The following is a 22,620-nucleotide window of genomic DNA, read 5'->3' as shown; positions in this document are numbered from 1 at the left end:
GGAAAAGGAATAGAATGGTATGGCCGGGAGTCTGGGTGGAGGCTCACGTGGAGTATAAACACGGAAACGGACCAGTTGGGCTGAATGGCCTGTTTCCATGCTGCACATTCTATGTAACTCTATATCAGCAGAGTGAAAACAAGTGCACGTTAAAAATGGCAATTGATGACTTTACTCTTGACTTTTATTAAAATAGGAGGCTGGATTCGAACAATCTGAACTGTAACTGTGATCTGATGTGGTTAGCTGAGATGCTGCAGCAGTACGCAGAATCTGGCAATACCCAAGCAGCAGCGACCTGCGAATATCCCAGACGCCTCCAGGGAAGATCCGTTGCCACAGTTACTGCCGAGGAATTTAACTGTGGTGAGTTTGAGCTGCTAAGCATTTGCAGCACTGCCCTCCTGAATCAAAAGGCTGGTTCGCCCAACCTGCACTCTCTTCCACACCCCCTGCGGCCTCAAATTGACCTGGTATTTTATGAGGAGAAATTAAATGCCGATCTGTTGCGTTTGGGTCGGGGGTGGGGGAGTGGAAGAAATTACAAAAAAAAGCCACAAAATGTGAATTTTCCTGTGAACTTTGATAGCGATATGACAGTACCTATACTTTGCAATGTGAATTTGTAAGCCTGGCTTATTCATTGCATATGTTACAGTGTGTTATGTGGGCAGACAATCTACAGATGAACACTTCACATTATGTATTGTGTATCAAAAAATCTCAATTTCACAAGCAGTTTAATTTAAGAAAATCAAACTAGGGGTAACTTTGCAATTACAGTTACCTGCCTTTAGTAACTTTTTAATCCTTTTTTTTAGAAAAGTAAAGTTGAAAACTAAATGGTTTTTGAATTCATGTAGAAAAACCAAGAATTACAACAGAGCCACAGGATGCAGACGTAACCTCTGGGAACACCGTATACTTCACCTGCAGAGCTGAGGGAAATCCGAAACCCGAGATTATCTGGCTGCGTAACAAGTAAACCAACATTTACTGTAGCTTTCATAACCTTTTGTTCATGTTGCTAACCTCCTAAGTAGCTCAGTTTGGTTAATGGGAGACTTGGCCGGATTAGATGGTTCCAATCAGCTCTTCTCAGATTGTTAAAGTGAGACCATGTCTAACTGTATTTTTTGGGGAGATGGAAGTTAAGTGGAGTATAAACTGATGGACATGCTTTCCACTTAAAGCCACCAAGTCTAGGGTGTTCCTTAGGGGCACAAATACCTGCGCTGCACAGTTACCTTTCATTTCCTGTACACGGTATAAATTGGGGCCAGATTACACAAGGGATAGAATTCAACATAATTTTCCCTGACTTTCTCCGTCCTGTCATTGGCTGGCGACCTTTCATTCCCAAGTCACTCCAACTTGCAACCTCCCTCCCCTATTTTGATGCAAGTACTTTTTTTGACCACACTTTTGGTCATTCCTCCCTAATCCCTCATCAGCTCCCACCCTCAGTTTCGGTGCATAGCTGTGTCCCACAAACAGCCATGATGTGAATGCCCAATTTTACCTAGAGGATTCCCCAGGATACCCGAGGAAAAAAATTTCTTTCTTTTTTTGAATTGTTCAGTAGGGTCTTTAATATCCATCTGAACAGGCATCTGCCTGTTTTTGGGGGACTTTAGTTTAATGTCTCATCCAATGCAGAGCTCCTCCAGCATCCCACTGGAATGTCAGCCTAGATAATTAGCTCAAAGTCCCAATGTGGGGTTTGAACTCACAATCATTTGATTTATGGCCCAGAGAGCTACTAACTGGGACAGTTTGACAACTGGTTGAATTTCTCATTATACGCCTCTACAGAATGTCGTTTTAATTGATGGAAGAAAACATTGGAATCCCTAAATGCTATTTTTAACATTTATTTTATTTGGAATTCTAAACCTGGGGACAATATTTACAGATGTTTGTGTTCTCTTTACAGTAATGAACTAGATATGAAATACCACCCACGCTTAAACCTGCTGGATGATGGTACTTTAATGATCCAGAATATTCAAGAGACTGACCAAGGTGTTTACCAATGCATGGCCAAAAATGTAGCCGGAGAAGTAAAGACTCCTGAAGTTATTCTTCGGTATTTTGAGATACCAGGTAAACTCTAGTTTCTTTCCAAATCCACATAAATGACACAGGTACCCTTAGAAAAGTAGGAGATAGTAGAAATTCATTCAGCTTACTTTTTCATGTAGGTGTTTGCTTCTCCAAGGAGTTATTCATCCTAATCCTGATCTCCTGATCTTACCCTGTATCATAGAAAAATAGAAATTTACAACACAGAAGAAGACCATTCGACCCATTGTGTCAGCTCCCTCAAGAGCAATCCTTTTAGTCCCACTTACCTGCCCTTTCCCCATACTGCTGTAGCTGACTCTTTAAAGTGTCTGTCTAGTTCCCCTACCAGTCCTGGCAGGGGATTCCATATCCTAACTGTTCTGTGAAAAATTTCTCCTAAGCTATCCCCTCATACCCTTCCTTAACATGTGCTGGGCAATTTATTTTTTTAAATGCCCCAATTCACTCTGCCCTGGGAAATCATTCCATCATTACTGAAAACCCTCTGAGAGAATTTCTTCTGAACCTCTCCTTTTATTCCTCTTGTCACAATATTTAATTCATGCCCTCTTGTCTTTGAATTCCTCAAGTACAAGAAAGAAGAGAGTGTATTTATTCTACAATTCTGTTGAGACATTTCTAAATAAAATACAGCAGGATTAAGTAACATTTGTTCCTTCTCGTGTACCAAGTTCAGTTGTGGACTTAATTTATTAAACCTCCTGGGAGATGGATATGCAATCAAGGCGAAGCTCCACCTTCACAAGAGAGAGGGAGGAATAGAAGGGTATGGGAGGGAGTAGGGAGTGGGTGGAGACGTGTGGAGTACAAACACTGATCTAGACTGTTTGGGCTGAGTGGCCTGTTTCTGTGTTGTACATTCTTTGTAAGGAGTTGTTGAGGGAGTTAGAATTTCTAATGAGATTAATTTTCATACAGTGGAGCCTCATTCCAACATGGTCATAAAATCCCGTCCTGCACTACAGCAAGACTCAGTAGCTTGTTTCACTGTGCATGCATCAAATGAAAATGGCTGACTTCTGGGTATTAGGTCGTCACTGATGTCTCGTCCTGTTTGCTGTCCATGTGCAAAGCAGGAAGTGACTTTAGCAGTAACTTGATGACCCAGAAATTGGCCTTTTTTTAAGCATTGGAAGCTAAAATGATGCAGTCTATTGGGGCTACACTATAATTCTTGATCTTCCCCTCCCTCTCCCAAGGTGAACAAGAAAAGGTCCTGAGACATTAATTTAATGTTATAATTTCTTACACTCTAATTTTGCTGATTGATATTATCAATATAACCGGGTAGGGTGCAGGATCCCATATTTCTGTTGAAAGCTCTGAGAAATGGAATTGCGTAGTGTTCAGTTGCCTCCAAAATTTGACGTGAAGAGAAAATATAATTGGGGATCATTAGTCTACATTTATGTATGCTTGGATCAGATTTCCTATATGGTAGGAATGAATGGGAAGTGATTTATTATCTTGGAATTCTCTGTTTGGTGTAGGGATAGACTTATAACGTGAACCATTTTCTGAAGACCCAAGTTTAAAAAAAAATCGCACTTTTCTCATATCTCAAACCTTATATTCTGATATATTGACATTGCCTTGGATTACAATGTAGCCATGTATTTATGGATGTCATATGACTGGCTGCTGTGCTCTCAGTTGGCGTCACCAGGAAATGAAAGTAGATTCACATTTTAATGAAATTCAGCATGCAAATGGAAATGTTATTTATACTCCACTGAGGATGTGGAAAACACAAGCAGTTATTGCAATTATTCCTCATCTCTGGTTGCGTTGACCACTGAATGGCTTGCTAGGCCATTTCAGAGAGTGTTGAGAGTCAACCACATAGCGTGGATTTTCCAACTTCACTCTTGGTAACTCTACAAGCCAAGCATAACTGTTAGGTGGTCATAGCTCAACAAACTGTGAGAAGCTTGCCACAAAGTGCTCACAATGAGAAACTGTGCTTTCAGCCGGTTAAACTCCAGCAGTACCCCGAATGCACACTCTGAATTCCTCATTTGAAATATGTAAGCAGAATGGGTCCCTCCAGGGAGAGAGTGTGCATACTATTCCCGAAGCAAATAAATTTCCAATATGTAGGTGGCATTTTTAAGCATGGGGATGAGTTTCCACATGGGTCAGATATCCAGCTGAACAAAACAAATCCAGGGATTTTAACCCTTGTTAAAATGTAGCTTTAATTAAAAAAAAGCAAATTTTGAACTTCAACTTCCAACTCCCTAAATTTTTGAGAAGTGAAGGAGTGATAGTCGACCTAAATGAATAGTCGGTCAGAGGCAGAATAATAAGTGACATTTAAGAAACTGTTTGATTAGTAATAATAATAATAATGTTTGATTAATAATTAATGATTGGTAAAACCATAAGGTTAATTTTTCTGGAAGAATGAGATTAAATAGGTCAAAGGGTCTTTGGATGATTTGAAACTCTTGCGGCCTTCTGCTTATGGAATGCACACTGCAGGAAGAAAAAAATCCCTTCTTGTAGTTTGTAGATAATATTAAGCAGGTCTGGATTCACCTCTGATAATATCAATCAATTCTCAAGAACACAGTAATTTAAATATAATGAAAACGTAACATTTCTGAGACATTGCAGCGTTTGGAAATGTTTGTGTTGGACGCTAGAAATGCGACATCATACTTCAGATCTTGTGCAAGTGTGGGCATGACTGGAGCCATCGTACAAGTGATGGTTAAGCCTATGCTTCCTGCAAGATCTTGAATTTGTGCCTCAGCTAAACAAGACAACTGACTGTACTTTCGAGACTAGTGAGCTCAGTTGCCTTTCTCAGGGTCTGGTTTATTGATCTTAGCCATTTAGACAGTACTTTTCAATTCCATTAATCTATTTTGAAATCTTCAAAAGGCTCATAGTATTGTGTGCTGTAAAATAAATTTCCAAATTGCCTACACATTTACCAGTGTACATTAATAGGAAATGCCTGGCACCCTGCAATACAAAATTAATTTGGTGGAAGTTTATTTTGCATAAAAAAGGCTATGTTGTTGCTCTGAGCAGCTCAGAGGATGATGGACATGTTAGACTCGAGGTAGATGAATCATTACTTCACAAGTATTCGTAAACACTGATGGTGTCTATTGGAAAATTGCCCTTATTCTCTGTCTTTCTAAATGTATGTACTGTATTGGTTGTACTGTGGGTAAATGTTGGCTTCATTTGTTGAAAGTCCTATATGTATTTGATTTTGTTTTTAATAGCCAGGCCTGCTTTTGTAATTCAGCCACAAAACACTGAGGTCTTGGTCGGAGAGAGCGTCACTTTGGAATGTAGTGCGACTGGAAACCCTCAGCCACGGATCATCTGGACAAGAAGTGATGGGACTTCATTACCCCAACATCCTCGATATACCACAACTTCCTCCGGAGGACTCTATATACGAAATGTAGTTCAGGCAGATGGTGGCCAATATACCTGTCATGCAAACAATAATCAGGATTCCATTCAAGCAACTGCATTTATCATAATTAAAGGTAGGCAATGCAGGTTCTCGACTATTTTAGGCCATTTATGTCGAGAAATATTTACAGGTACTGAATTTAATTTTGCCCACAAAGCATACAGTTAATTCGCTTTACAGCATATTCTGTGAAGCGCTTGGAGATGTCTAGAAGAGTCGCTATAGCAAAGTGCAAGGATTATTAGTGTTCTGTATGCAATTGGCTGCCACGTTCACTTGCAAAAATACACAGGCACTACACTTTACAGTAAATCCTGCAAAGCGCTTTGAGACATCCTCCAGATACGAAAGGAGCTACATCAAATCCAAGGGTTATTTACTATAATCTCTATTTGGGTCCTTTTGTCCACTGGCCTGTTATAAAACATTGTAATGCTTTAAATTGTTTTAAGTTATTAATATTCAGTCACATTGTATTGTTTACATAATTCCTTTGTGGCGACTCATTTAGTTGTCAGTAGGAAAACGTGAGTCTCAGTTAGTTAGCTTGTTGTGTGAATTAACTGTTGAAATTCTGTGAAGAGTTAATATTTTCTCCTTTTCCCTTTAGCTCCACCTCAGTTTACAGTCTTGCCACAAGATCAAGCTGTTGTAGAGGGACACTCTGTAGATTTCCATTGTGAAGCTCAGGGTAATCCCACACCAGTTATAGCCTGGACCAAAGGAGGTATGAAATATCACTTGTCGTTTAAACTCAAGCCGGAAAATCAGCGTTTAACCAGCCACCTTCTCCGCGCTCTCCACAGACAAAATAAATAAACCAAGCGTTCATTTCTGGCATTTGGTGCTTAACATGGATGAGCAGTTTTCCTTCCTCTGCTTCTGCCTTTTGGGATATAGCCTGTATCCATAAAGGCTAATAAATTCCTGGAATTTCAACTGTTAGCTGGTAAAGAATTTCCTGTGGTGTGATTTCTCTCCTCCTCCAACCCCCATTTTTCTCTTGCCGTGCGCGTCTAAGAGCACTGTGGTCTCTGGTATCTTGTCCAAGTGACTATTCTGCATGAACCTGTATAGTGAGCTCCAATGGGCCATTTGATTTCGGAAAGAATCACTGCTGAGCCCGATCCTGTACTATCCTGACGTCCACATTCACACACTTTCTGTGAAAACAAAAGCACTTTGGGAAGCTAACCGTATGAAAGACACTATATAAATGCAAGTTGCTGTTCTGGCAGCTAGATAGCCATCTGGAAAGGAACGGGGATTGCTTTCCTAAAATGCTTTCCCACCCTCTCCCCCTCCCTGGCACAGGAGTCAATTGTAGTCTCTCAACTCCTTTCCTTGTTTTGACGTGTGTGGCTTAGTGCTACCCTCGTTGTGTTATCTCGGGTTGGTCATGTTGAAGGGAACAATGTGCACTTGCAGTGCTGTGTTATTTTTAACCCAGCACAGTATTGCTATTACGGAAATACGTAAACAAAAGCTGTTAATATGAATATCTGAGCCTCACAGATGTTCTGCCTCACAGAAGCCCTTTGGTCATAGGAGGAAGCAAAATGTGAAATAATGCAGCACAACTTCGCAATGTAGAAAAGTTACAACTCATCAGTTGAAATAATGTACAGTGGTACTCTGTGTTCTCTTTAGGTAGTCAACTTCCGGGAGACAGACGGCACATTGTCCAATCTACAGGAACGTTGAGGATTTCAGGAGTTGCACCTCACGATCAGGGCCAATATGAATGTCAAGCCATTAACATTGTTGGTGCCCGACAAGTTACAGTCCAGCTCACTGTACAGCATCGAGGTACTGTTCAACACAAAGCTGGCGTTGAAACATGTGCCAAATACACAAAGGAAACCCAATTGTCATCTTACTCAGTATCTCTTCAACTATTTGGGCTCATATGATACCTGCATTATGATTATTGTTTAAACCTAACAGAAGTCAACGGCAGAGATGGGGTAAATATCTTTTAACAGGGAATTGGGTTCCTGTGCTGTCAACTGGTCTGTTTCTGTGCTGTAGATTCTAATATAATTGATTTGAAATTCCACACTACCAATGTTATCTTGCTGACGGCAGGATACAAAAGTGGAGGCCAGACACTTCATTACCAGAAGTAGTAACAGAGCTGGCAGAACAGCATTTGGGGACCTTACTTGTACTCCTCACCCAAGGGCAGTCTGAGTATCCAGCTGTTAACATCACTAGTGTTTGACTTATTGTGGTCCAACTAAGAATTAGAGCAATGTGCAACCAACTTAGAGGCCAAGGCTTTTGTCCATTCAGTGAGAGTGAGAACGTGGAGCAGTTTGGTGGTGATTCTGATTCCCATTATAAGCTCACACCACCAAGATCCTGATGATTGAAGTTCAGAGAACCAACCTCTTCATACCCTCAGCAAAGAAATCCAAATAACACTAGAGATTTACTGTACAGAATGCCATTCAGCCCAATGTATCAGTCTTTTTAAAAAAAACTTTCAAACATTTTGCCTTTTTTAAAAAAAAAACTCTTCCTTCAGCCCCCATTTACGTATCCTTTCCTCAGACCCCTATAATTTACTAATTGTTACGCCATTAAATCCTTTTTTTTCTCTTTGGGGTTTCCAGTAACACCGGTTTTCATCACTACCCCAGCTGACTTGACTGTAGTAGGTGGAACAGATGTGCAGATTCCATGCAGTTCTCAGGGGGAGCCTGAGCCAACTGTGACGTGGAGTAAGGTAGGCCAACTAATGTTTCAGTATGATCAGCTGCATATTTTATATGTATATCTTTAATCACTTAAATATTTTCCTCTTGAGGCTGACTGACTTGATAATGGCTTTGGGTTATCCATCTAGCTTTGCTTATATAAATAATAATTAATAATAATCATTACATTTGATAAAGCGCCTTTCATGTTAAGATGTTTCAAAGTACTTCACAGGATTTAATGGAAAGTGTAGTGCCTCTGTATTTTGTAGAAGGACGCGGCAGCCAATTTGCACACCATGTCCCACAAACAGCCATGAAGTGAATGATCTTTTGTTCTGGGGAATTGTTGGCCAAGGAACAAGGAAGAAATTCTCATATCTTTTCAAATAGTACCATAGTAACTTTTAACCTCCACCTGAACAGACAGATAGGATCTTGATTTAACATTTCATCTGAAGGTCGGCACCTTGAGTAATGCAGCACACCTCCAGCATTGCATTGTTGCGATCTTGCCTATGTGTGATCAATATCCCATTGTGGGGCTTGAAACCACAATCTTTTGACTCAGGAGTGAGGCAGGGCTTGACTGTCAAGCCTCAAGGGCACAGGTACAATGTTGTAGGGCACATTTTTTCATTTTAGGTGACTATTGATTAAAAATGAACAGAATTGTGAAATACAAATTTGCTAGTTATTTGTATGTAGGCATTTAGCGATATTCTCTTTATCAGTAACGGTGGTGTGAGAAGTAGTGGGGTGGTGTGGGTCAATGTCCAAGCAGTAAATAGGAACCCGGTTGTTAATCAATTGGCAGAATGCTTTTTCAGGGACAACAATCCCTCCCAAAAAAAAAAAGAATTTAAAAAAGAAAAAAAAAGCGGTCACTCAATCCATGACTGTTTGTGGGACACTGCTGTGTGCAATTGTCTGCTACATTTCGCCCACAAAATATACAATCAATTCACTTTAAAGTATCTTCTGTGAAGCGCTTTGAGACGTCTAGGTGACGTGATAAGGTGCGATAGCAAATGCAAGGATTATTATTTATTATTATTTTTATGTGCAAATTGTCTGCAACTTTCACCTACAAAATACAGTCAATGGACTTTACAGTATGTCCTGTTAACTGTTGTGAGATGTCCTCCGAATGTCATAGATACTATATCAATGCAAGGATTTTTTTTAAATTCAAAACAATTTGCCGACTGAATTTCAGACTCGACTGGGCACTTGAGTGACTGCAGTGTCGCTGTTGTCGTCTATTTAAACTGTTGCTTAACGTGTTCAGTGGGATGTTAAGTTTTTAAAAAAAAACATTTCCCAGAAGAACTTAGGAAACATTAAAGCCATCTGACAATACATTAACAATACTTTTGCACAGGATGGAGTTCAGATAACAGAGAGTGGGAAGTTTCATGTTAGTCCAGAAGGGTTTCTTTCAATTCGTGATGTTGGACCTGCAGATCAAGGGCGATATGAGTGTATTGCCAGGAACAGCATTGGCCACTCTGCTGCCAGCATGGTGCTGACAGTGGTTGGTAAGTTTATTTCATAAATTGACTGGAAATACAGATGACAAATGCAGTGTTCAGATTTATGGCTTTCATTAAGGGACAGTGGTACATGGATAGTGGGGTTATCAGCGTCAATTCATTTCATTGGCAGAAGATTCTGTCTGGGTTGCACGTGGCTCATAAAATCGTGGTGTTAACATTCATTCACCACCTCCCTATTTTTTTCCATTGAAAGGCTCCATCAATTCATCAATAGTGTATCGATGGTGCACAGAACTTCACCTTTTCTACATGGACGAAACCCTAAATACTCACCATTCAGTCCAGGCAATTGCCTTTATTTTTGCCCCGTCTCTTCCCTCCCCACCCCCCCTCCTCCACCACCACACTTAAAGTACTTGATCTGTACTCCAGTGCTTACACTTGAACGGAATGGAGTAAAGAGCTGCCACACAGGGTCCAGCAGCTCCCCATGGCCTTGTCCCAAGTGGGCATTCCTCACACGTGAATGCAGATGGTGAGTGCTATGGGACTCATTCAACTGTTGACGGCATCACAGCCGAGTCTAAAACTGTCCCGTGCATAGTCCACACTCATGCCCTTGCAAATAGGGGAGAAGAGATGATTATTATAAATGGGACCTTTGCTCCATTTTATTTATTTTCTGTATTTGCCAATTCGATCGAAGGATCAAGCCAAGGATTTTCTCACTGTAAACCTTGGATAAATTCATCACTGAGCAACCGTTGATGAATTGGTTAAGAAAAGTGCGTTGCCTTGTTGGTCCCTGGAAGGAATCACAAGGAGAAATTGGCGGTTATTCAGACTGTCCTGTGACTGCTTCATGACTTCATGGTGCCTCCTCTACAAACTGTCTGGCCTGTAGTGCTGGCTGTAGCAATGTGAATATTTCTCAAGTAATTCCATGTGACAGCCCGAGATGACAATGAAACGATTCACCAGTAATTTCATACGTAATCGTACTCATTGATGTTGGCTGAGCTGAAGATCTCTTCTCAGACTACCAGCAATACTGGTGTTTTTCTAGCATACCTACATTTTACCATTCTGTGGTGGAGTACAATGAGAGTCTGTTGTGCTTTTATTTAAAACTTGTTCGTGATTGTAATTGTATCTGTTATAGAATATGAGAATAGCTGCCCCAGTTGTTACAATTATGCTGACGTGATATTAACAACAAAGGGATGTCTATTGTTGCTAATTCAACAGCTTTGTTTAGTCGGATGAAACCTTTTACAGTACATCGTACATCTTGTATTGTCTTTGTTTTGTTCTTGTGAACGAAAATCTGATTTTTTAATTTGCTAAAGCAAAACTAGAAGATTGGCTCGCCTTGTGTCTGTCTTGGAATTAGGCTGTAATTGTGCCCAACTTTGTTATTCCACCACAGTCCCAGAAGGCGTTCGAAGTGGGGACACTTTTGTAGTGTCTTCAATTCAAGAAGCTATTCAGAGTGTTGATCGTGCCATCAACTCTACTCGCAGAGATTTGTTTGACAGGTAAAGCAAAGCTTTATTAATACTTCAAATGTTATATAGGCTTACTGAATGCCTCTCTGGAGTGAAATGGTATTCGATTTCATCAGGGTTTTTGTTTAGATTTCCGACGATGGCTTCAAGACTGGCACAGAGAAAATACTAAAAGAACACTTCATACTTTTGCTGTTTACAGAAATGAGTCTATCTGTGGTTTTCCCACTGGATGATAGCCCAAAAATGTTAGAAAACACTTGAGCCAAAAATCCGCAGCACTTGTTACTTATGCAAGAAGCAATCCAATAAATTCCTCGACCATGTATAGCACTGCCAGTGCAGTATCTATCAGTGCTCGTCACCTCAAGGCTCGACTACGGAAACTCCCTCCTTGTCGGCCTTCCCAACTCTTCCCTCCACAAGCTGCAGATCATTCAGAACTTTGCAGCTTGTGTCCTCTCCTGTACCAGGCTCCATGACCCCATCACCCCCAATAGAATTCAGAATCCTCGTCCTCACTTTCAAGGCCCTTCACAGACTTGCCCCCTCCTCCATCTCTGACCTGCTGACCCCCTATCAACTTGTCCGCTCCCTCCATTCAGCAGACTCCAGCCTGCTGCATGTCTCCCACCCTACTATTGGCGGTTGGGCTTTCAGCCTCTCTACCCCCACTCTTTGCAACTCCATTCCACAATCCCTATGCCTTGCTCCCTCCCTTGCCTCCTTCAAGACACGACTCAAGAGCCCCCATTTTGACCATGCCTTCAGCCGCCCTCCTATTCCCTCTGCTCTCCCTCATCCCAAACCTGCCCCACCATGCTCAGGTCCTGATCCCTGACTGTTCAGCACCTTGGGGCATCCTCCCAACGTGAAAGGCACTTTACAAATGTAATGTTGTTGTTGCTTACAATTATATCAACCAGCCCACCAATGTGACGTCCATTAATAATATTCAGTATGTTTGCAGAGCAGTTAATGCGGAAGCTACATCAATGTTATGGAACTGATTAGAAGATGGTTTCTGCATATTCAGTTATTAAATAAAAAAACTATAGTCAGAATGAGCATAGGAAAAATAAGCCACTTATTTGACTGAATTGATAAGTTCCTGTCATATCTTGCATGAGTTGAGAATAATACACTAGAGTGCTAACCAATTAGGTATTAATAAACACAACCCAATACCACCTGCAAGTACTTCATTACCATTTTTTAATCAAATCTTTACTCTTCAATCTTCAAACAAATCTGGTTATTAAACATACAGGAAAATAATAGTGAATAGCAATCTTTTATATAAAAATAGTCATCTGCTTAACTGATAAACTGCAGTATATTTCAATAAATAACAGTGTCCTTTTTTTCTTATCTTTCTAACCATGTTGGATCATATAGTGCAGGTAGAGTATAAGGTGCATCAATGTTTTATATGCTATTTGAGCTTTTTTTATAACAACTATTTGTACTGCTTGTAAAGGCTAGAAATGTATATGTGTGCAATACTTGGGTTAGCTTGTTTTGACAAGAGACAAAAAAACACAAAGTGAACCCGTATCACACACTTTTAAGGCAATCTTAAACATACCACTTTGTCTTTATTATGCTTGGTATATATCGTTTATGAGGATAACATGATTACACCATTTAAAGTTTACTCTTTCCAATGTAATGGGAGTAAAAATTAGCCTAACAATATTAGAACACACTTCTGCCAAAAAAAATCACGTTACTTATTACTTGTTCAATAAACAATCCAAAATGAATTCCTCAATCATTTATAGAACTGGTCTAGTTGGAAGTGAATTGCTAAATACAGAGTGTAAAAGGTTTTACATTTAAAGAAAGCAGAACTGTATTGAAATCAAATTGCACAAGATGATTTTTTTTTTACATTTGCCATGAGACTAGATAAGCCACATTAAACATGGGAGCCACGAATGATTTTTTGAAAAAAATTGTTCAAACACTTTCTCTTAACAGACGCCCTCAAACTCCAAATGACTTGCTTGCCTTGTTCCGCTATCCAAGGCTCCCATTTGTTTTCGATCTTGCAAGAGCCGGGGAAATATATGAACGGGCCCTGCAACTAATTCAGGAACACGTCAATGATGGACTGATGGTCGACTTGAATGGAACAGGTCAGTAAGAGTAGCTTTTGTGGTTGACTTCCAGAATGGCCAGTAGATGGCTTTTAATGAACACTTTATTCATGGCAAGGTTTTGTTTAAAGAAGACCTTTCCTGAGGCACCAGTCAATTTGCCAAACGCTGAGTGTTTGCTCAATGAAAACAATTGGATAAAGGGGTTATTTGGTTTCCCACGGAGGTACTCTCAAAAATGAACTCCTACTCTATTAACAAAGGATTAATGCTTTTTGTATAAACTGTCAAAGTATTTTGTTTAAAAGTATGACATCTAACATGAATCTGAAAGTAGTTAGCACTACAACTTTGATGACTCCATTGTTAGTTAAACAATAGTGAATGGTTGAATACAATGGTTTCTAGGGGCTCAATAGAAGAGGTTACAATAGTTATGACAGCATTTTTGAGTCCTATGTACAGTTTTATAATTTCACAAAGCACAGAGATGTTGTTGCTCAACATTGTGCTGTTTGAATAACATTATCTATGTTTGGATTTTGTGAATGGCAGTAATGTGTGTCCTAAATTGAAGAAGTTAGGATGCAATCACCACTAATGAAATGACTGAGAGTAGTAATAAGTAACTCCCACCCCTCACAATAAAAATAAATAAAACTGCTTTTGATGTCCAGAGCTATTTAGGTAAACCAAAGCTTTTCTTTTTTGTACATTTCTGAATGCATGCAGTTTTAAGTTAAAGAATATGACTATTTGGCTGGAAGACATAAAATGTGGAGTCCTGTAGCTTAGTGATTAGAGCACTCGCCTCGCAAGCGAGAGGACCTGGGCTCGTCTTCCGGCAGGGTGAAACACTGAGCAAGTTTCCTTACTCCACTAACCTCTGTTTACCAAGCAGCAAGTAGGAACCCAGTAGTTAGTTGATTGGTGGATTGCATTTCTGGGGGTAATAATTCCTTTAAAAAGTAATAATAATAATTTGGTCACTTAATCTATGACTGTTTGTGAGGCACTACGGTGTTCGCCAATAAAACATACAGTCGATTCACTTTACAGTATATTCTGTGAAGCGCTTTGAGATGTATAGAAGACATGATAAGGCTCTATATCAAATGCAAAGATTATTATTATTATGATCCTATTGTTTTGAAATGTTTCCCCATGAAGAATGGTAAAAGTGAAGGATCACAAGAGAGGTTTGGATGACAGCTGTCCATTGTCCTTTTTGATATTATCCCTTCAGAATACCTGCTATATTAATAATCCTCGCATTTGATATAGCGCTTTTTCACGTCTTCTAGACATCTCAAAGCGCTTCACTGAATAGACTGTAAAGTGAATTGACCGTATTTCTGTGGGCAAAACGCGGCAGCCAATTACGCACAGCAATGTCCCACAAATAGTCGTGGATTGAAGTGACCAATTTTATCATTTTTTTGAAGGATTATTATCAGGTTGTGGAGTAAGGAAACTTGCCCAAGAGTTCGGCCTGATGGGAATCGAACCTAGGTCTCTTGCTTGCGAGGCCAGTGCTCTAACCACTGAGCCACAGGACTCCTATTGTATTTCCTTTGCAAAATTCAGATCCTTAGGAAATCATTTTTCTGGCCTCAGCCATCCTTCTGATCAGGCATCCACTCATTGATTACTTTTTGTGGAAAGTTAAACACTTGCTAGTGTCTTGACCTAAAGTTCCCTGACCATGTGCCCTCATGTCCAGATGACTTGGCGCATCTGCCTCTATTTCTCTCTATTGTGGGTGTTTCTTAACACAACGATCTCGTTTCACTACATTATTTTAAGCGATAGCTCTGGGTTAGAAAGAAGAATTTGAATTTTATTAATAATATCTGTATGAAAAAATTATAATATTGAGTAATGCCTCAAAGCATTTAACATTAACCACAACAACGTCTGTGCCTTTTTTTGTAGGCAATCAAGGTAGCCATTTTGCACAGACCAAAGTGTCAGTCTAGATTGTGAGCTCAAGCCTGACTGTTGAGCTTTAACTCACAACCTTCTGACTCGGATAGATAGCTGCCAACTGAGACAGACAGCATTTCTTTGATTTATTTTCAATGGCTATGCGTGACTACCACATTCTTTGCTGAACACTCTTCTTTTGTTGTATATTGGTCTCTGCAGTGCGATTCAGTTTAACTATTTTTTGGTCAGCTGGTTGTCTTGACCCATATAGATATCTATCACTATGTTTAACAGTATCCAAACCAGTCTGAGTTCTACACATGAATGCTACCTGTGCATTGAAATTTTCACGTGTCTGGAATGGAATGGGCGCGCTCTCCCTGGAGGGGTGCACCCTGTTTATCTAATCCTAGAAAGTATTGGGTGCAGTTTGGTGAGAGCCATGCCTTGGGGTCCCCAGAGAGTGCATTGGGGTACTACTGTAGTTTAACTAGCAAAAAATGTATAGCTTTCTATTTGAGAGCATGGCTGCCAAACTTCCCACTGCTTGTCCACCCTACCTGTTACAGTTTTGGCTTGCAGTGAGAGCCTGCCCCCAGTGACTGGACTGCCTCTCCCATGTCCTGCTGATGAAACAGTCTGGCTGTTCTGCCATCAGCAAAGCCTTGGAGTACAGCAGACATATATTTAAATGAAAACAGTTGGACAGCTATGATTATTAAAAGTGCTCAGAGTAAGAGCCATCTGAAAAAAGACTGGTAATGGTAAATGTAAAAAGTTTTTAAGATAATTATATGCCTTATATAAACAAATCAATTTAAAAAAATAAATAATTTATTTGGCCTAAGGCTGCAAAATGTTCATTTAAAATCTTGACTCCGAAAGCTTGAAGATTGATTTTTCTGTGGCTATTTATCTCCCATTTTTACGTACTGCTGGAATTTTTCATGATTGAAAGAATTGTATAGTCACTCAGCCAAGGTGCCGTCTGCCTGTTTAGGTGGACGTGAAAGATCCCACGGCACTATTCAAAAATAGAAGTGAGTTTCTCCTGGGATCCTGGCCAACATTCCCCCAAATAATAGAGACAACATGGCTGTTGCGGTGCGCAAACTGGCTGCTTTGTTTCACCCACAAAAATCAGTCCACTTTATAATATATCCCTGTGAAGCGCTTTGGGATGGCTCCACGATGTGATAAGGCACTTGATCAAATGCAAGGATTATTTTAGTATTATTTAAATTGACCTCTTCTTGTTTATTCTCTCTCTTTCCCTCCACCCCCCAATAGGTTTCCGCTATAATGATCTTCTGTCACCGAGATTCCTCAACCTAATTGCAAACCTGTCTGGTTGCACAGCCCACCGGCGGATCAATAACTGTTCCGATATTTGTTTTCATCAGAAGTATCGGACCCACGACGGAACGTGCAATAACCTGCAGCACCCCATGTGGGGAGCTTCTCTTACAGCCTTTGAGCGTCTTCTCAAATCAGTCTATGAGAATGGCTTCAACCTGCCAAGAGGAATTAATCCGAACCGTTTTTACAATGGATTTCCTCTCCCTCTACCTCGTCTTGTTTCAACCTCTTTGATCGGCACTGAAACCATCACACCTGACGACCAGTTCACTCACATGCTGATGCAGTGGGGTCAGTTTGTTGATCATGATATGGACCTGACTGTGGCAGCACTGAGCTTGTCGAGGTTCTCAGATGGCCAGCACTGCAGTTCTGTCTGTACAAATGATCCCCCTTGCTTTCCCATCACAATCCCTCGAAATGATCCCAGAGTGCGTAGTGGGGCACGGTGCATGTTCTTTGTACGTTCCAGCCCTGTTTGTGGGAGCGGCATGACATCCTTGTTAATGGAATCTGTGTACCCACGGGAACAGATCAACCAGTTGACTTCTTACATTGACGCATCCAATGTGTATGGCAGCTCAGATCAGGAGGCTGAAGAAACGCGTGACTTGGCTAGTCAACGAGGCCTGCTGAAGCAGGGCATAGCACACAGGTTGGGGAAACCTCTCTTGCCTTTTGCTACTGGTCCACCAACTGAATGCATGAGAGATGAAAATGAAAGTCCCATTCCTTGTTTTCTGGCTGGAGATCAACGGGCAAACGAGCATCTGGGTTTAACTAGCATGCACACTGTGTGGTTCAGGGAACACAACCGTATTGCTACTGAATTATTGCAACTGAATCCACACTGGGATGGTGAGACAATCTATCATGAAGCCCGGAAAATAGTTGGCGCACAGATGCAGCACATAACCTACAGCCACTGGCTCCCCAAAATCTTTGGTGATGTTGGAATGAAGATGCTTGGGAACTACAAAAGCTATGATCCTAATGTAAATTCAGGAATATTAAATTCCTTTGCCACAGCAGCTTTTAGATTTGGGCACACGCTTATCAACCCCATTCTCTATCGTTTGGATGATAACTTCCAGCCGATTTCTCAAGGCCATCTTCCTCTTCACAGAGCATTCTTCTCGCCATTCAGGATAGTCAATGAGGGTGGCATTGATCCATTGCTTCGAGGTTTGTTTTCTGTGCCAGGGAAGAAGAGAATTCCTACCGAGTTGCTCAATACAGAACTGACTGAAAGACTGTTTTCCATGGCACATACAGTAGCTTTGGATCTGGCTTCAATGAACATTCAGAGGGCCAGAGACCATGGAATACCTCCTTACAATGACTATAGAGTGTTCTGCAATCTCTCTTCAGCTCATGAATTTGAAGAACTGAAAAATGAAATTAAGGATCCTCAGATCAGGCAAAGGCTCAGAAAGTAAGTGTTGTAACCTTGACTGGTTCACAAAATGGTAATGAAGCCTTTTAGGCCAGAAGAACGTCTCAAAAGCATTTAGCAGGGACATAGTGGCAGACTGAGCTGTGAAGGGATAAAGGAGAGATACTTGCAAGTACAGTCAAAGATATAAATTTTTGGTCTCAGCACAGTCTTAAGAGTTTGGTGTTTTGAATGCAGAGAGGGAGGGAGAAATTGGAGAGAATGCGGCCTTCCTGAATAATATTTCCTTTGCTCTTTCATTCTCTCAGTTTATATGGCACGCCCTTGAACATCGATCTTTTCCCTGCATTAATAGTGGAGGACGTGATTCCTGGAACCAGAATGGGACCTACACTGTTATGCTTGCTGGCAACCCAGTTTAAGCGTCTTCGAGATGGTGATAGGTATGTGGCAACCGGTTTGTGGTCTGTTTTCTTTCTTTCAACACTGATTATGAAGGCTGCTTTGTGTGTTAAGGAAGGTATAGTTGAGTGCACTTTAACCATAATATAGATTATTCCAAACCACAAATAATTTTATTCATAGCATTTTGCATACGTCCAAGTGGGCTACCTAACCAATCGAGGAGGGGAAAAAACTATGTTGGATCTGCCAGCAAATTTTAGTGACCTGTAAATTGGAAGTACTTTTTAAATTAGAATTTTTTTTNCCTATACTCAAAAAATCTCTCCCTGGACCCATTCCTGCTCTCAAACTACCGCCCTATCTCCAACCTCCCTTTCCTCTGCAAGGTCCTGGAACAAGTCATTGCTTCCCAGCTTCGCTCCTTCTTCTCCCACCAATGCCTTCATAAACCCCTCCAATCGGGTTCCCGTTTCGCCCACAGCACAGAAGCAGTCCTGGTCAAAGTAACAAATGACATTCTGTCCATCTGCGACCAGGATTCCCTCTGCCTCCTCATTCTCCTTGAACTCTCTGCTGCCTTTGACATTGTTGACCACTCCTTGACCTCATCCACTGCTTCTCCTCTCATCTCAACCTTCACTGCTCTATCCTTGACTGGTTCAGATCATACCTCTCACACCGCCTCCACTTTATGTCTACAAATGATTTCTTCTCTAGCTCCCGCACCGTCTCATGTGGCATTGCTCAGGGCTCTGTCCTTGGTCCCCTCTTCTTCAATATCTATATACTCCCTCTTGGTGACTTCATTTGCAGACATGGGGTCAACTTCCACATGTATGCAGATGACACCCAACTCTGCCTCTCTGCCTCCATCCTTGATTCCAGGATCATTGCTGGTCTGACACATGTATGCAGATGACACCCAACTCTACCTCTCTGCTCCCATCCTTGCCTGACTCCACTGGCTTCCCATCACACATAGGATACAGTTCAAGCTCCTGGTGAGAGGAGGTGAAATTTCCATGTTTAGATGGCATGCTGATGTGGAACTTGGTCTAGTTTAGATATTCTTAAACTTGAAGATGAACTTCCACAAGTGTCAAGGCAGCCGGCTAACAGGACATAATAGGAGTCGGTGTTAAATAAAGAACTTCCTGCCAGTGATAGACTGAAAATCTATAAATTTTGCAGGGCAGCTCATGTGTCTGTGCCTATATTGGGAGAGACTGGAACCATTATTGTCCATCTACATTTATAGCTGAGTAATAGATCAAAATCAGAGTCTCTTATTGTGCATCTCATCTGACTGACCAAAGATGTTGCCAAACGTTACATACTTTAGGACCAGAATGTTACATTCCCCATCATTTGAGTAATGTTATAAATTGCTTGATTTATTAACTCAATATTTTGATAAATAGTGTTAATGATCACCATATTGATAAGAGCACTAATGACTTAATTTTATGATTAGCACAATGAGGTAAATGAAACTGAGCTGGAATGAACTGAACAGTCTTGCATGTGCCTCCTTCACCTAGTTGATAAGTATTCTGCCAACTGAAGGGATTTTCTTTATGGAAAAACAAGGAAAGTAGAGCAGTACTTCGATCCTGGATTTACACTGCTGGAGCGATTATTGCTTCAATAGCAAAGCCATTTGGAGCAGGAACCTACACTTAATGTTTCCCACAACATAATTGCTTTGGCCAGGCTTGAGGATAGTTCTCCGCATGCAAACTTGTGTGTGTGTGTATAGCTCCTGCAACTAGGGCCATATGCTATTTTTTTCTCAATGTGGAATAGTCTGTCGTAAGATCAGCTCTTTAATAACAATAAAAGCTGTTTGGATTGCACAACTTTGCCTGCAAAAAATATAAAACTGTATCAATCCAATTCCTGAAACTACTTCTTGAAATGATTTGGGGAGTGGAACTGGAATCAAATCATACCCTGAAATCTAGTTCTTACTGAACTTTGACTCTAATTAGGGAAGTAATGTAAGATAATCATCTCTCCTGTTTTCTACATACTTCATCACGTGGAAGATATCTGGTCTAGATATCCTTAAACATGTGATGGGTTTCTGCATGTGTTAGACACCCGACTGAACCCAAAAAAATCAATATCAGGGTATCAAGTGCTAAATAAGGGTCGTTGAAGCGTGCATTTGGCCATGATGTGACTAAGCCTCCTTGGCACTGAAACAAATTCGGCAGACTCTTTGCAATCTCAGCCACCAGGGTCCATTTCATGACACCAATTTATTGCTGCCTCCAGCTGTTATCATGCCACCTAATACCCAAATACAAATTGTTTCTTGTTATTGTTTCTCACCAACAGGAAGCAACTATTTTTGTTCCTGAAACCATAGCATTTCCACTGATGTGAACAATTATGTATGTTGTGGATCACAGAACATTGATTGGTTTGTTCTTTAATTTAGTTTAAATTTAAATTGACCTTATGTTGGGTAAATGTTTTTTTGTTGAACCGGTATTGAAAGTTGGGTCGGGTTTTCGAGCTGATGAAGTGACGATCAGAAGGCATTGTTCAACACAGAAATTAAAAAAGTTTCAAATGAACATGACTGGCTTAAAAAATGTGTTTTCCCCTTTCCTATGGGTGAACAGGTTCTGGTATGAGAATCCTGGGGTGTTCACTCCAGCGCAGCTCACACAGATCAAGCAAAGCTCCCTTGCTCGTGTCCTATGTGACAATGGAGACAACATCACCAGGATCCAACCTGATGTGTTCAAAGTGGCGACATTCCCTCATGGTTATGAGAGCTGTGCTGACTTACCAAAAATGGACTTGAGGATGTGGCAAGATTGTTGCGAAGGTTCGTAACTGATGGGTGAGGTCTGAGTGACTTGTGGGGGAAGAGTCTTTGGGTGGAGTTTCTCTTTTGTGGGAAGAAATTTATACTAAGTTTGAGCATATGTTAGGTTTCAGAGGATCATTGATGTCAGCTTGAGTGATTTTGCATCTACCCTTCCATAAAAATGCAGTTTATGTAAGTGCATGGTTGAAAGTGCATAGTTTACCTTCAATGGTAAAAGTAATTGCTGAGTTGTATACCAGGGAGAATTATTTTTTGTACTCCACATGCTAATATGAATTAAAGTCCACATATGCAGATTTGGTTTCTATTTTAGAGCAGAGGTTCGTTCTGTATAATCAGCTCTTTCAAATTTGAAGTATGCAAATTGAGGTGAATGTATGAAACGTGTGTATTGTGGCCTCACTGTTTTCTGTTTTGCTGATCATCAAACCTAAGGAATGTTAATCTTATAGAATCTTCATTCCGTGAATCCAGATTATGTTCAGGGTACATCTGTGTTTACCATTAGTATACATACATCCGTTCCTTTTCCAGCCAAATGGAAAGTTTTGCAGCTGAAAACTGGTTTAGCCAAATATAAACTGGTCCCTGGACATAATTTAGTCAAAAATAATGAGACTGACAATGCAGCTGTTGCTTTGTTTCCTGTCAAGCAGTGCAGGAAAATTTAATTTATTTGTTTTGTGATGTCCCTATTTTGAAAGCATTAGTGGGCAGAATTATTACTTTAAAGACGTTTTGTTGCAACCTATTGGGGTCAGCAATTTGCATTGGGATGCACAGATAGATTTAAGTCTCCAACTGAGAGTGACAAGATCACAAGCCTGGTTTGGATGAAGAAGGTCCTTTTGGCCATTTGATCTCATCTTTCCAAAATACCCACCCTACCGTCCTTCCATCACAGGATCAAACTATTTCTTAAATGAATCCTGGCATTAACTTGTTCCAGTCGTTAATTAACCTCTGGTATGAGAAATTGCCCTTTGTTACTCTCAACTTATGTTCTCTTGTTCCAGTGTGTTGCTGCAGGTAAGTACTTTGCAGGTGATACACAGTAACCCGTGAGGTGGTGATGTTCCAGATTGGGTATCCTGTGAGTCGGTTGTGACATACCATAGGTTTCCAGTGTAGTGACTGTGACTTCCTCTTGCTGAATCCCATTGTGAACCGCTTCTCTTTTGACCCCATTGAATCTAAAAGGCTTAATTTATCAAAACAGCAAGTGAGATTTACCAACAAGAAGCCAGCAGGTTTCTTAACCATAATTCCTGTCATTCTGCAGCCTTTTCACTAAAGTCTTTGATTGCATGAGTAGTGCAGTCACCTACCGATTACTATGCTGTGA

General features: G+C 40.6%; 1 protein-coding gene across 1 annotated transcript in view; it reads left to right on the top strand.

The window, feature by feature from the left end:
- The window catches only part of LOC103185976 (peroxidasin homolog), a 110,464-nt gene that overhangs the window by 75,895 nt on the left and 11,949 nt on the right, over window positions 1-22,620 (top strand). Inside the window, exons 7-19 of the mRNA XM_042333275.1 lie at window positions 197-366; window positions 864-981; window positions 1,937-2,106; window positions 5,331-5,603; window positions 6,141-6,257; window positions 7,181-7,339; window positions 8,149-8,261; window positions 9,617-9,773; window positions 11,161-11,269; window positions 13,223-13,380; window positions 16,561-18,064; window positions 18,334-18,468; window positions 21,064-21,272. Coding sequence (XP_042189209.1) covers window positions 197-366; window positions 864-981; window positions 1,937-2,106; window positions 5,331-5,603; window positions 6,141-6,257; window positions 7,181-7,339; window positions 8,149-8,261; window positions 9,617-9,773; window positions 11,161-11,269; window positions 13,223-13,380; window positions 16,561-18,064; window positions 18,334-18,468; window positions 21,064-21,272 — 3,392 coding nt within the window. The remainder of the gene's footprint in view (window positions 1-196; window positions 367-863; window positions 982-1,936; window positions 2,107-5,330; window positions 5,604-6,140; window positions 6,258-7,180; window positions 7,340-8,148; window positions 8,262-9,616; window positions 9,774-11,160; window positions 11,270-13,222; window positions 13,381-16,560; window positions 18,065-18,333; window positions 18,469-21,063; window positions 21,273-22,620) is intronic.

This window comes from Callorhinchus milii, unplaced genomic scaffold, assembly GCF_018977255.1.
Source record: "Callorhinchus milii isolate IMCB2004 unplaced genomic scaffold, IMCB_Cmil_1.0 Scaffold3, whole genome shotgun sequence".
In the NCBI taxonomy this organism is placed as follows: domain Eukaryota; kingdom Metazoa; phylum Chordata; class Chondrichthyes; order Chimaeriformes; family Callorhinchidae; genus Callorhinchus; species Callorhinchus milii.
The sequence above is the reverse complement of the archived record's forward strand: the minus strand, read 5'-3'. Positions and strand labels throughout refer to the sequence as shown.